The sequence below is a fragment of the Anabrus simplex genome, chromosome 2, assembly GCF_040414725.1.
Source record: "Anabrus simplex isolate iqAnaSimp1 chromosome 2, ASM4041472v1, whole genome shotgun sequence".
Taxonomy (NCBI): domain Eukaryota; kingdom Metazoa; phylum Arthropoda; class Insecta; order Orthoptera; family Tettigoniidae; genus Anabrus; species Anabrus simplex.
The window spans coordinates 37,627,507-37,642,177 of NC_090266.1; the positions used below are offsets into that span (position 1 = coordinate 37,627,507).

Here is a 14,671-nt window from a genome sequence, read left to right on the forward strand (position 1 = left end):
CGAACCCTCGAAGCTGAGAAAGATAGCTTTCGATAATGACTTGATTACTTCTGTCACCATTTATTTAGGTCAGTGGCTTTAGGGAATACATGAAAGTGTATGTTTCGTTCCTTCGCATGCAGCCTGCAATGGCATGACAAAGCATCCTGAAAAGTGTACACTATTACTGCTTTTGACGTTTTATCACATAAAATAAACACACACGGTTTCTTATACACCACAGATATGTTACTATCGTGTATCATTAGCACCTAGCTTCTGCGTGTACAGCGATTGTTATTCAAACTACCTCAACGTCATTCAGAGCAGATTCAACGCGAGGGTCCTGCGTGACGTCACAGCTCTGCTTTGCTACTGCACACCTCTCTCGTGATCCCTACCTTGTATTCTACGTACCTTGGTTTAGTATATAGTAATTTTTTATTTATTTATTTATTTATTTTTTTTTAAATTTTTTTTTAGGGTGACCCTAGTTCTTGCCATACAAATTCTTTTATCCTATTGTTATCCCTACTAACCATAGTTACGACCCACTATTTCACATGGTTGACACCCCCCTCTACTGCCCTTTTCCAGTACAGTAGAGTAGACTGTTGTTGCCAGTATTGCTTTCTGAAAGCAAATTTAAATTACTCAACTTGGTTCTTGATGGCCCCAGTGAATAAATAATATAAAAGGAAAAATAACGGTCAACTAATACTGCCTTGTGGAACCCCTCCTGATCGCTACATGATCAGATGTTTCACATACTTCGAGAATTTTCTGGAAATTTAGCCACCCATTCAATCAATCTTTGTCTAGTCTGATAGCCTTCATTCTAGTTGGTAGTTGCCCATTACGTACCCTGTCGGAAGCCATGGGTAGATCAATAGCAATGCAGTCCATTTCAAATCAAAATCTATTTGAAAATGAGGTGTCTACCTCGGTGGCAAATGGTACACTAAAATCCATTATTGTCAAGCACTAAATTTTAAATTAACAAGAAAAGAAAATTTTTGTAGAATACAATAATATACAATTTACGCTAACAATTTTTTTCTATTAAACAGATCATCCTTAATAAATTTATATTGTTTACAAAATTCTACTTATAACATCTCCTATACTTACATAGTCAACTCATATACACTAGGTGGAATTACTTCAAATAATACTGTGCAACCAGTATAAGATTGCAATTTACATTGCATTTATTTACTTATTTTTTTACCCATTTTGGAACCTAAGTAGCATAACGACCTGCTGCATCTTAACCAGAGCCCCTTTTGCCACCACTTTTAAGAGTTCCTGAAGGGCCTTCACAGCTACCGTAGCAGTCCCAGGGCCCTCGAAGTCCCCAATGTACTTCACCCCTACAGGCAGTCCCTACTTCGGCTGTCCAAACTCCATGGACCAGGGGATGGAATTAATTTTTTCACACACATTTTTTATTTACAATAACCTGCACTGGTTGAATGCCCTCCAACATTTCATTTATTTTCCCTGTTGCTGTTTATTCTCTTCCTAAATATCTGTACAGATTTCAGAAAAGGATCGAACACTACCCCTGGTAAACTGTTCCACTCCTTCACGCCCTCCCCAATGAATGAAAATTTACCACAATTGCTTCTGCTAAAATTCCTTCTAATTCTATACATGTGGTTAGTTCTGCCGATATAATTATTTTCCAACTGAAGCCTCTCACGGACTTCTCCCCATGCTTCTTCTCCTGTATAGGCTCTATATAATCCTGCAAGTCTAGTTTTCTCCCTTCTATTAAAGTTTCCTACCCAAGTTCCTCTAACATTTCTGATACACTACTGTTTCTCCTGAAATTCCCTGTTACAAATCTTGTTGCTTTCCTCTGCACACTATCTATTTCTTTTAGGTATTCTTGACTACTTGAATCTAAAATATCTCCCATATCTTTGCAATCATGGTTCATGTTTGTGAGTTACTGTAGTCACGTCCTAGTTCGTGAACCATGGGCAACGGCTGAGTGGCCTAGTAAGTGGTCCTGAGAGTCGGGATACCAGTTGCTGTGGAATGGGAGAGGGCATCTCGGACATATTTTGAGTCGTGGCCCTCCTTGTGCTCAGGCGGCTAGGACTATACAATTCACCGGTGGTCCATAACCCGTTACAGGAGAGATCCTCACTTGGACTATATGCAAGTAGGGCAGCATCCTGCTTCATGAATTTACTGAGCTCAGAACACTTTAAGCAAGCCTCGGACCTATGTGAGTAATGGAGTCCCACTCCCATTTGACAGGCGAGGAATTCCTTGGAAACAACTTGGCGAACGAAATGGAATTCGATGGGAGCTATCGATATTAATGGGGCTTATGGAAGAAAGAAGGTAGAACTGGCTGAGTCAGCAAAGAGGATGTATCTGGATGTGCTAGGAGTAAGTGATATTCGGGTAAGGGGAGATAAGGAGGAAGAGATAGAAGATTATAAAGTGTACTTGACGGGTGTTAGAAAGGGAAGGGCAGAGTCTGGGGTAGGGCTCTTTATCAGGAATACCACTGCACGCAGCATAGATTCTCTTAGGCACGTAAATGAGCGAATGATGTGGGTAGATTTGGCAGTAGGAGGAATTAGGACTAGAATTGTCCGTGTATTCACCATGTGAGGGTGCAGATGAGGATGAAGTTCACAAGTTTTATGAAGCATTGACAGACATCGTGGCCAGGGTCAAAAGCAAGGATAGAATAGTGCTAATGGGCGATTTCAATGAGAGAGTTGGAAATAGAACTGAAGGATACGAAAGGGTGATTGGTAAATGTGGGGAAGTTATGGAAGCTAATGGGAATGAGAAGCGTTTGCTGGAATTCGGTGCTAGTATGGGTTTAGCTGTTACGAATACATTCTTCAAGCATAAGGCTATTCACCGCTACACATGGGAGGCTAGGGGTACCAGATCCATAATAGACTAAATCTTAACAGACTTTGAATTCAGGAAATCTTTTAGGAATGTACGAGTTTTTCGGGGCTTTTTCGATGATACCGACCATTATCTGATCTGTAGTGAACTAAGTATCTCTAGGCCTAGGGTAGAGAAAGTGAAATCTGTCTGCAAACGAATAAGGGTAGAAAATCTCCAGGACGAGAAAATTAGACAGAAGTACATGGATATGATTAGTGAGAAGTTTCCAACAGTAGACAGTAAGCAGGTTCAGGATATAGAAAGTGAATGGGTGGCATACAGGGATGCTGTAATAGAAACAGCAAGGGAATGCCTAGGAACAACTGTGTGTTAAGATGGGAAAAGGCGAACATCTTGGTGGAATGATGAAGTGAGAGCAGCCTGTAAACGTAAAAAGGCTTATCAGAAATGGCTCCAAGCAAGGGCCGAGGCAGACAGGGATTTGTACGTAGATGAAAGAAACAGAGCAAAACAAATAGTTCATGAATCCAAAAAGAAGTCATGGGAAGATTTTGGTAATAACCTGGAAAGGCTAGGTCAAGCAGCAGGGAACTTTTCTGGACAGTAATAAAGAAAATGAGGAAGGGAGGGAAAAAGGAAATGAACAGTGTTTTGAGTAATTCAGGTGAACTCAATAGATCCCAGGGAATCAGTGGAGCGGTGGAGGGAATATTTTGAACATCTTCTCAATGTAAAAGGAAATCATCCTGTTGGTGTTGCAAACAGCCAAGCTCATGGGGAGGAGGAAAATGATGGTGAAATTATGCTTGAGGAAATGGAAAGGATAGTAAATAAACTCCATTGTCATAAGGCAGCAGGAATAGATGAAATTAGATCTGAAATGGTGAGGTATAGTGGGAAGGCAGGGATGAAATGGCTTCATAGAGTAGTAAAATTAGCGTGGAGTGTTGGTAAGGTACCTTCAGATTGGACAAAAGCAGTAATTGCACCTATCTATAAGCAAGGGAACAGGAAGGATTGCAATAACTATTGTGGTATCTCATTGATTAGTATACCAGGCAAAGTATTCACTGGCATCTTGGAAGGGAGGGTACGATCAGTCGTTGAGATCAAGTTGGATGAAAACCAGTGTGGTTTCAGACCACAGAGAGGCTGTCAGGATCAGATTTTCAGTATGCGCCAGGTAATTGAAAAATGCTACGAGGGGAATACGGAGTTGTGTTTGTTTCTAGATCTAGAGAAAGCATATGACAGGGTACCGAGGGAAAAGATGTTCGCTATACTGGGGGACTATGGAATTAAAGGTAGATTATTAAAATCAATAAAAGGCATTTATGTTGACAATTGGGCTTCAGTGAGAATTGATGGTAGAATGAGTTCTTGGTTCAGGGTACTTACAGGAGTTAGACAAGGCTGTTAACTTTTTACCTTTGCTGTTTGTAGTTTACATGGATCATATGCTGAAAGGTATAAAATGGCATGGAGGGCTTCACTGAGGTGGAAATGTAGTAAGCAGTTTGGCCTATGCTGACGACTTGGTCTTCATGGCAGACTGCGCCGAAAGCCTGCAGTCAAACATCTTGGAACTTGAAAATAGGTGCAATGAGTATGGTATGAAAATTAGCCTTTCGAAGACTAAATTGATGTCAGTGGGTAAGAAATTCAACAGAATTGAATGTCAGATTGGTGATACAAAGCTAGAACAGGTCGATAATTTCAAGTATTTAGGTTGTGTTTTCTCCCACGATGGTAATATAGTGAGATTGAATCAAGGTGTAGTAAAGCTAATGCAGTGAGCTCGCAGTTGCGATCAGCAGTGTTCTGTAAGAAGGAAGTCAGCTCCCAGATGAAACTATCCTTACATCGGTCTGTTTTCAGACCAACTTTGCTTTACGGGAGCGAAAGCTGGGTGGACTCAGGATATCTTATTCATAAGTTAGAAGTAAGACATGAAAGTAGCAAGAATGATTGGTGGGACAAACAGGTGGGAACAATGGCAGGAGGGAACTCGAAATGAGGAGATAAAGGCTAATTTAGGAATGAACTTGATGGATGAAGCTGTACGCATAAACCGGCTTCGGTGGTGGGGTCATGTGAGGCGAATGGAGGATAGGTTACCTAGGAGAATAATGGACTCTGTTATGGAGGGTAAGAGAAGTAGAGGGAGACCAAGACGACGATGGTTAGACTGTTTCCAACGATTTAAGGATGAGGTATAGAACTAAATGAGGCCACCCCACTAGTTGCAAATCGAGGATGGTGGCGACCTTTAGTAAATTCAGAGGCTTGCAGACTGAACGCTGAAAGGCATAAGTCTATAATAATGTATGTATGTATCTTTGCAATCCATCGAGATGAGCTTCACTGCTATAACCTTTCCTTAACCTGAACCGCTTTCTACAAAATCGGTTAACAGTTCTGCAAGCTTGTTTAATATATAAAATCGGAAACAATGCTTCCCCAGAACTTAATTCCAGCGTTAGTCTTGCTGACTTGTAATTCTTGGCTTCATATAGCAATATAGGCTTTCACGGCTGGCGCTTCAAATCATGTCGGTGTTTTCCGGGCTTGTAGGCCATGGTCGAGGAGCATGTGAACAAGAATGAGTTAGCTGGAAAATTTATAATGTCAAATAACGGACCATTTATATTGGTATTTATATTTATATTGAGTATGTGAATGTACAGAAGTTTCACCGAACACTGCGTTTGGCATTGACATGTAATTGTCAAGGGTTCCGACTGACTTTGATAGCAGGGAAGTTCTCAGTGGAATGAATTGGTGTTGTAATTCCACCTCATTATATAATGCCGGCTATGGTACGCTGCTCGCCTATTGCCCTGCCATATTTGGGGGGTGGGTGGGCAGTCGCTGATTGGCTGTTTTTTGGCTAATAGTTGAAGTATTAAGGAGCCCATGTACATCGACCTCCTTTGGCGCAGACAAGCAACTGATCACCCGTTGCTTTTTCTGGTCTGCCGTGGCTATCGTGTCCTCCAGGGTTTAAAGATTTCTGGTCTGGAATCCAGGCTTTGTTTACCCATTCAGATTCCTCCTTACAGTTGCAACTGATGGTGTGCTTCAGAATTTCAATGGCTTCCCTTTGTAGTCGGGCGTAACAAGACAGTGGTTGACAGCGCTTCAGTGTCGCTGTACTGTATGTCGTGGCCTGCTAGCAGAGAGTGTTGAGCGACTGATGTTATATATATGCTTGTCCCAGCCGGCTATGTCTCTTATGCTCCTTCAATCGTATGGCGATACTGCGTTTGTTAGTTCCTATGTACACCTGGCCGCAGCTACACGGGACCTTGCAGACACCTGCTGTGGAAAGAGGATGGTCGTTGTCTTTGGCAGACCTAAGTAGTTCCTGGATTTTCTTAATCAGCCTGTATATGGTTTTAACCCCATGGGACTCCAGTAGCCTCCCTATTCTATTTTCCCAATATATGGCAGAAAGGCTTTAGCTGCTGGCCGCTCTTCTTTCTCCCTGGTTGTTGGACGTCTGGGATGGAGTGCTCGCTGGATATGTTTAGGGCTGTACCAGTTAGTGAGTAGGGCCCTATTGAGGTGGCAGAGTTCCAAGTGCTGAGGTTGACAAATACTCTTAGCACAGTCGGTGAGCATCTTAATCACTTGTATTTTTGTTGTGGGTGGTGGTTGGAAGTCTTCTGAAAATAGCAGTCTGTGTGGGTCGGCTTGCAATATACTGTGCCTCCCAAGTTGAAAATTGGCAGTCCTCATTACCAGAACATCGAGAAAAGGAAGCTTCCCTCGTTTTGTCTCCATAGTGAACTGAATATTGGTGTTAATACTATTCAGATGCTGTAGAAACAACTGCAATTGTTCCTTTCGATGACTTCAGATCACAAAGGTCTAATCTACGAAGCGCAGCCACACCTTAGGTTTCAGTGTTGCAGTCTTGAGTGCTGTTTCTTCAAAGTTTTCCATAAAGAAATATGCTATCACTGGACTCAGGACTGCCCATGGCGACAGTGCATTTGTTCATGGAAATTGTCATTCCACAGGAAATAGCTTGTGGTGAGGCAATGGAGGATTAAGTTAGTAATGTCCTCGGGGGGGAAAAAATCTGAGCGATATGGTCCCTGTCAGAACCTTTGACAATGCTGGTCGGAACATTTGACAATGCTGAACGCACTCTTCGGTGAAAGGTCGGGACACGATTTATTGGTTCAATGTTTATTGCCTTTTTCTGTATACACTGGGACTACATTAACAACTCTCCATTGTTTGGTATAACTCCTTCATGCATACAGTAATCGGATAAGTACTTCAGATATGGTATTGTATCCAGATTGCCTTGTTCTTATAGTAACCCTCTGCATAAAAATGGAAAATGGTAAATACAATTGTAAACAGCCTATGGAATGAATACGTACATACATACGTAATCATTATAGACTGTTATGTCTTTCAGCATTCAGTCTGCAAGCTTCTGTGAATTCACTAACCGATGCCGCAATCCTCTATTTGCAATTAGTGCTGTGGCCTCATTTAGTTCTATACCTCTTATATATAAATGGTTAGAAACCGAGTCTAACCATCGTCGTCTTAGTTGACCTCTACTTTTCTTACCCTCCATAAGTCCATTATTTTCCTAGTTAACCTATCCTCAATTCGCCTCACATGACCCCACCACCGAAGTCTGTTTATGCGTACAGCTTCATCCATAGAGTTCATTCCTAAATGAGCCTCCTTTTGTCTCCTCATTCTGAGTACCCTCCTGCCATTGTTCCCACCTGATTTTACCAGCAATCATCCTTGCTACTTTCATGTCTGTTACTTCTAACTTACGAATAAGATATCCTGAGTCCTCCCAGCTTTTGCCCCCATAAAGCAAAGTTGGTCTGAAAACGCACAGATGTGAAGATAGTTTAGTCTGCGAGTTGACTTTTTTCTTACGGAATGCTGTTCATCAAAACTGCTAGCTCACTGAATTAGCTTTACTACACCTTGATTCAATCTCACATACTATATTACCATACTGAGAGAACACACAACCTAAATACTTGAAATTATCGACCTGTTCTAGCTTTGTATCACCTACCTGACATTCAATTCTGTTGAATTTCTTACCTACGGATATAAATTTAGTCTTCGAAAGGCTAATTTTCATACCATACTCATTGTACCTATTTTCAAGTTAAAAGATATTAGACTGCAGGCTTTCGGCACAATCTGCCATTAAGACTAAGTCGTCAGCATAGGCCAGACTGCTTACATTTCCACCTAACTGAATCCCTCCCTGCCATTTTATACCTTTCAGCAGATGATCCATATAAACTAAGAACAGCAAAGGTGAAAGATTAGTCTTGTCTAACCCCTGTAAGTACCCTGACCCAAGAACTCATTCTACAATCAGTTCTCACTGAAGCCTAATTGTAAACATATATGCCTTTGATTGATTTAAATTATCTACCTTTAATTCCGTAGTCACCCAGTATGGCGAAAATCTTTTACCTTGGTACCCTGTCATATGCTTTCTCTGGATCTACAAAACATAAACACAACTGCCTATTCCTGTCGTAGCATTTTTCAATTAGCTGGCGCATGCTGAAAATCTGATCCTGACAGCCTCTTTGTCTCAAACCACACTGGTTTTCATACAACTTCCTCTCGACTGATCGCACCCTCCCTTCCAAGATGCCACTGAAAACTTTGCCTGGTGTACTAATCAGTGAGATTGCTTGATATTTGTTGCAATCCTTTCTGTACTCTTACTTATAGATTAGACAAAAGCAGTAATTGACCTACCTGAAGGTACCTTACCAACACTCCATGCTAATCTTGCTACTCTATGAAGCCATTTCATCCCTGCCTTCCCACTATACTTCACAATTTCAGCTCTGATTACATCCATTCCTACTGCTTTATGACAATAGGGTTTATTTACCATCCTTTACACTTAAAGTGTAATTTCACAAGCATAATTTTCCTCATCCCCATGAGCTAGGCTGTTCGCAACACCACCAGGAAGATTTCCTTTTACGTTGAGATGTTAAAAAATATTCCCTCCACCTCTCCACTGATTCCCTGGGATTGAGTTGACCTGAATTACCCAAAACACTGTTAATTTCCTTTTTTCCTCCCTTCCTAAGATTCTTATACTGCTGTCCAGAAAGGTTTCCCTGCTGCTTGACCTAGCCTTTCCAGGTTACCAAAATCTTTCCAAGACTTCTTTTTGGATTCAACTACTATTTGTTTAGCTCTGTTTCTTTCATCTACGTACAAATCCGTCTGCCTCGGCCCTTGTTTGGAGCCATTTCTGATAAGGCTTCTTTTTATGTTTACAAGCTGCTCTCACTTAATCATTCCACCAAGATGTTCGCCTTTTCCCGATCTTTGTACACAGTTGTTCCTAGGCATTCCCTTGCTGTTTCTACTACAGCATCCCTGTATGCCACCCATTCACTTCCTATGTCCTGAACCTGCTTACTGTCTACTGTTCAAAACTTCTCACTAATCATATCCATGTACTTCCTGGTTTTCTACCCTTGCTCGTTTGCAGACAGATTTCACTTTCTCTATCCTAGGTCTAGAGATACTTAGTTCACTACAGATCAGATGTTGGTCTTTATCATCGAAAAATCCCCGGAAAGCTCGTACATTCGTAACAGATTTCCTGAATTACAAGTCGGTTAAGATAGTCTATTATGGATCTGGTACCCCTAGCCTCCCATGTGGAGCTGTGAAGAGCCTTATGCTTCAAGAATGTATTCATAACTGCTAAACCCATACTAGCACATAAGTCTGGCAAACTTTTCCCCATTCCCATAAGCTTCCATGTCTTCCCCACATTTACTGATCACCCTTTCATATCCTTCAGTTCTATTTCCAACTCTCGCTTTGAAATCGCCCATTAGCGCTATTCTATCCTAGCTGTTGACCCTGACCATGTTGTCACTCACTGCTTCATAAAACTTGTCAACTTCATTCTCATATGCACCCTCACATGGTGAATACACCACTAGACAATACTTGTCGTAATTCCTCCAACTGACAAATCTACCCGCATCATTCGTTCGTTTACGTGCCTAACAGAAACTGTTGCGTGCAATGGTATTCCTGATAAACAGCCCTACCCCATACTCCGCCCTTCCCTTTCTAACACCCGTCAAGTACACTTTATAATCTCCCATCTCTTCCTAGTTATCTCTGCTTATCCGAATATCGCTTACTCCTAGCACATCCAGATGCATCCTTTTAGGTGACTCAGCCAGTTCTTTCTTCCATAAGCCCCATTAATGTTGATAGCTCCCCATCGAATTAAATTTTGTTCGCCAATTTGTTTCCAAGTAGTCCCTCGCCTGTCAAATGGGAGTGGGACTCATTTACTAGCGTAGGTCCGAGGCTTGCTTAAAATGTTCTGAGCTCGGTAAATTCATGAAGCAGGATGCTACCCTACGTGCACATAGTCCAAGTGAGGATCTCTCCTCTAAGGGGTTATGGACCACTGGTGGATAATATAGTCCTAGCTGTCTGAGCACAAGGAGGCCCATCACTCAGAATATGTCAGATGCCCACTCCTATTCCATAAAAACTGGTATCCCGACTTTCAGGACCACTTACTAGGCCACTCAGCGGTTGCCCATGGTTCACGAACTAGGACGTGACTACAGTAACCCACACCATGGAATGATTTTAAAGCAATTATTAAAGAGTGCAAAAACAGGCATGTACCTTTGTTTAAAAGGTTGTAAGGAATGGGGAAAGGGAAATAGATTGAAAAGAATGTGCAGGTTTAAAATAAATAAATGTGTGAAGTTTGTCATTCAGGCATTTACTCTTATATTCTCAATTTTTCATTCTCGTTGTGTGGGTTACTCTAGTCTGCATCCTAGTTCGTGAACTACGGGCAGTGGCAGAGTGGCCTGGTAAGTTGCCCTTAGAGGCGGTGTACCATTTGCTATGGAATGGGAGTGGGCATCCTGGACATATTCTCATTCATGGCCTTGTGCTCAGGTGGCTAGGACTATACAATAAACCGGTGGTCCCTAACCAGCCAAAAGAGAGATCCTTGCTTGGACTGTGAATGTTGGAGAGCACCCTGCTTCACAAAATTTACAGTTTGAAACATTTTAACAAATCCTCAGACCTATATTTGTAATTGAAATTCAGTGGGGAACGGTCGATATTAATGGAGCTTATGGAAGAAAAGTAAAACTGGTTGAGTCAGCAAAGAAGTTATTTACGATATTTGGGTTAGTAGAGACGACAAAGAGATTGGAGATTATCAAGTCTTCTTGATGAGTGATAAAAAGGGAAGAACCGTGTGTGGTGTTGCTATTCGTCAGAAACACTTAGTGCAATGTAAAATTGATGTCCAAATTGTTTGTAAAATGAGGTGTGACGCAAAAAAATTTATGAATGCATAAATATCTGTTTCAGCTGGATATTGTGGCTTTTGCAAGCCTCGCCCAAATTTACTTCATCGACAAGGAAGTGCAATACTCCTTGAGAGATTACATGATAGAAAATTGCCCCAATTTGGTTGGACATGTAAACAGGATGAAGGAAAGGTATGTACTCAGTATGGTTATTTCTTTGCAGCAAGCAGTAAGTTTATTTTATTCAATGTCTTCTTTGTAGCAGTGAAAGTTTCTTTGGGATACTGAGCTACCATGTTCCAGTATCTTCCATATAAACAATTTTAAGCTGTGAATGTACGGTATAGTTAATGCCTGGTATTGGCTTATTTAATACCTGACAAAGCTGAATAAGTCGGCCCATATGGATTTATTAGGTAATTTAAATATATGTTTGGCCTACTTCAAATAATTTGTGTTTTTTGTTTGTCCATAAGTTCCCAATTACTAGAGCCTGGATTTCCATGCAAATGCAGGTTTTTAAATAAGCTAGTTACAATTCTCAACCTTCGCAAATATTCGTTTTATGGCTTAACGATTCCAGATAACCGTTCTTTATCCATGCATGTTTTAGCTTTTTTAGGAGATAATTCATGCATAATGCATATTTCAAATATTTTGGATTTAATAGCGAATATTTGGGTGTTTATGTTGCATAACAGGACTTTTCTTCTGACTTTGGCACATATATAATGTAAACTTGCATGATAGTGCCTTTTTATGAATTTTGGTGTGCAGAATATGGGACCATTTTTCCAAGTTATACAGTATATCTATTACAGAGAGGCAGAGAGAATGTGTTCCTGGCGTCTTATCTGACAGTCAAAGTTCGTACATACGGCAGAGGTTCTATAATCCAATTAACTAAGCACTTTATCTGTTGCTTGAGAAAACATTGATGTAAGCTGGAAGTCCCCATGTCTCTCTGTAATTCTTAGGAATAAGGTTCTACATTGCGATAAATTAAACCTTAAATTGTGCATTATTCATTGACGGCTCATTTATTGTATCTCTTGTATCACACTGTGAGGCCACGTTACTGAGATAGCAGCTTAAAAACCTTGTTTTTGCACTGAACCCTCTTCTGTTATCGTGGAATTTCCTACCCGGAACTCTCACTCGTCACACGTCTTCATTCAAAACTGTCTGCAATCATTGCACCAAGAAATAACTGCGGCTGCTATAATCGAGATACTGTAAGTCGAACAAAGTGATGCATTCAAAACCTGACTTTGAATTCGTCAAGCTTATATAAGTAACTGATCTCATTTTGTTTCATATTGAAGACACAATATGAATTCTTACTTCAATAAAATTGTGTCCACCTATTCAGTACAATTAAATTTTGTAGTGATTAAATTCTACATGAAATATAAACACTAGTTAGGGACATGTTTTGCCCTAGTTTTGGGCATTTTCAGCCTAATACTAAACTTTTTAAAAACCCCATCGCACTACAGCTCTTGAAGGGCCTTGGCCTACCAAGTGACCGCTGCTCAGCCCGAAGGCCTGCAGATTACGAGGTGTCGTGTGGTCAGCATGACGAATCCTCTCGGCTGTTATTCTTGGCTTTCTAGACCAGGATACTAATCTTAAGGTCAAGTCTTAAATCTATTAACCCCCTGTGGGTGGGGGAGGCAGACGAAGAATTCACCCACGGTATCCCCTGCCTGTCGTAAGAGGCGATTAAAAGGGGCGACCAAAGAATGATTCAATTAGAACCATGAAACTACTTGAAATTAGTACCATCACGCAGGGAACACCATGGGTTGCATTTACTTGCACGTAGTATCACTCTGTTAAGTACGCAATAGGTTTGTGATTAGTAGTGACAGTTTGTGAATCAGGATGGGGGTCCTACAGTACCCGTGATTTGTACGCCTGTATGAGCGACACCATGGTTCTGCCTTACCTATGCTCCGTTCCCACTATGCGAGGAATTCCACGGGATAGTATGGGTCCCTGTGGTTAGTCCATTATGTGAGGAACGCCATGGGTTTGCGTTGCCTGCAAACAGCGCCGTAATGTGCGAAACATCATAGATCTGTTACAAATGCGCATTACACTACCTGTGAATAGTACCTTAATGTGTGGAATACTGCGAGTCTCCGCTACTTTTGATTAGTACCGCAACATTACACATAGCATGGTTCTAATTTTCTAGCAATAAATACCATTGAGGGGTTGACGACCTGGATTTTGGACCCGTTTTGACTATAGGCATAATCGATTCAGCATCGTGCTATAGAAGCAGTCCCTTGGTCGGTAATAAGATTGTTTTGTGCCAGCTTCTGTGCGTGAGGCAGTGTGGGTCAGATCCACTGATTGTTTTAAATTCACATCCGTCCATCCATCCATTCATTCTTCGTCCTCATGCTTTGAATTCTGGTCAGTGGATGATTTTGGAATTTTAAGTTCTCATTTCATTTCGTCTCGTTTCGTACCATTAGGGGCCGATGACCTCTTATGTTAGGCCCCTTAAAACAACAAACATCAATCAGTCAAATCTGTTAACATGGGAACTTAATACTAAACTTAAATTAATATCAAATACTATACAATGGTCTTATGCTCATTACATATTTACATAGATTACAATATGTACATTAACTAAATGCCAGAATTTGTGAAAAAGGAAGAAACAAAAAAAATATTTTATTGCTTCTCTATTGATAGTGGTTCCTCGTTGCATGAAGTCCGACCAACAAAACACCATGCCTATCCCAAAACAGACGCCATGATTTTGCACTGGGACAGAGTCTGTTTGGCCTTCACCTTTACAGGCGAGTGTGCGTCTCCAATCCGTGCCCTGTTGCTTAGATTCGGGTGTGATATGCGAAACTCATGGTTCGTCTCCGGTTACGATCTGACTCGAAGCCGTTGCCTTCGTCATAACGAGTCAAGAACTTCATAGCACACTCAAATCTTTTGGTTTTTATGGTCCTCTGTTAGGAGTTTCGGGACCCAACGGGAGCACAGTTTCCTAAACTTTAGGTGTTCAGAAACAATGTTGTAAAGCACTGATCTCAACACGTCAGGAAATTCGTTTGAGAGACCTGTTATTGTGAAGCACATGTTCTCACGAATATTTGCTTCAACTGAAGCCACCAAATTGTCTGTTATCAGAGAAGGGCGACTGGAGCGGTCCTCATCATGGACGTTGGAAGATTAATTATTGTAACTCTATGTGATTAGAATTTGATACGGAAAATGAAGCAGATTACTTGCAATCATCTTTGAATTGTTGTACCCACTTAAGCACTTTGCTTTCACTCGTAACAGTATCACCGTACACTTCGCAAATCTAATTTCTGCAGCAGACACGTTCCTTGCTGACAAAAACCGTATCGCTGACTGACCCTCACACGCTGCGGGAGAGTTGATAGTCTGAAACATTTTGAAAGTAGAGAACAGAACTG

General features: G+C 41.1%; 1 protein-coding gene across 1 annotated transcript in view; it reads left to right on the forward strand.

The window, feature by feature from the left end:
* Positions 1-14,671, forward strand: part of fax (failed axon connections) — a 301,195-nt gene that overhangs the window by 218,212 nt on the left and 68,312 nt on the right. Inside the window, exon 5 of the mRNA XM_067140266.2 lies at positions 11,275-11,405. Within this exon, the coding sequence (XP_066996367.1) occupies positions 11,275-11,405 (131 nt within the window). The remainder of the gene's footprint in view (positions 1-11,274; positions 11,406-14,671) is intronic.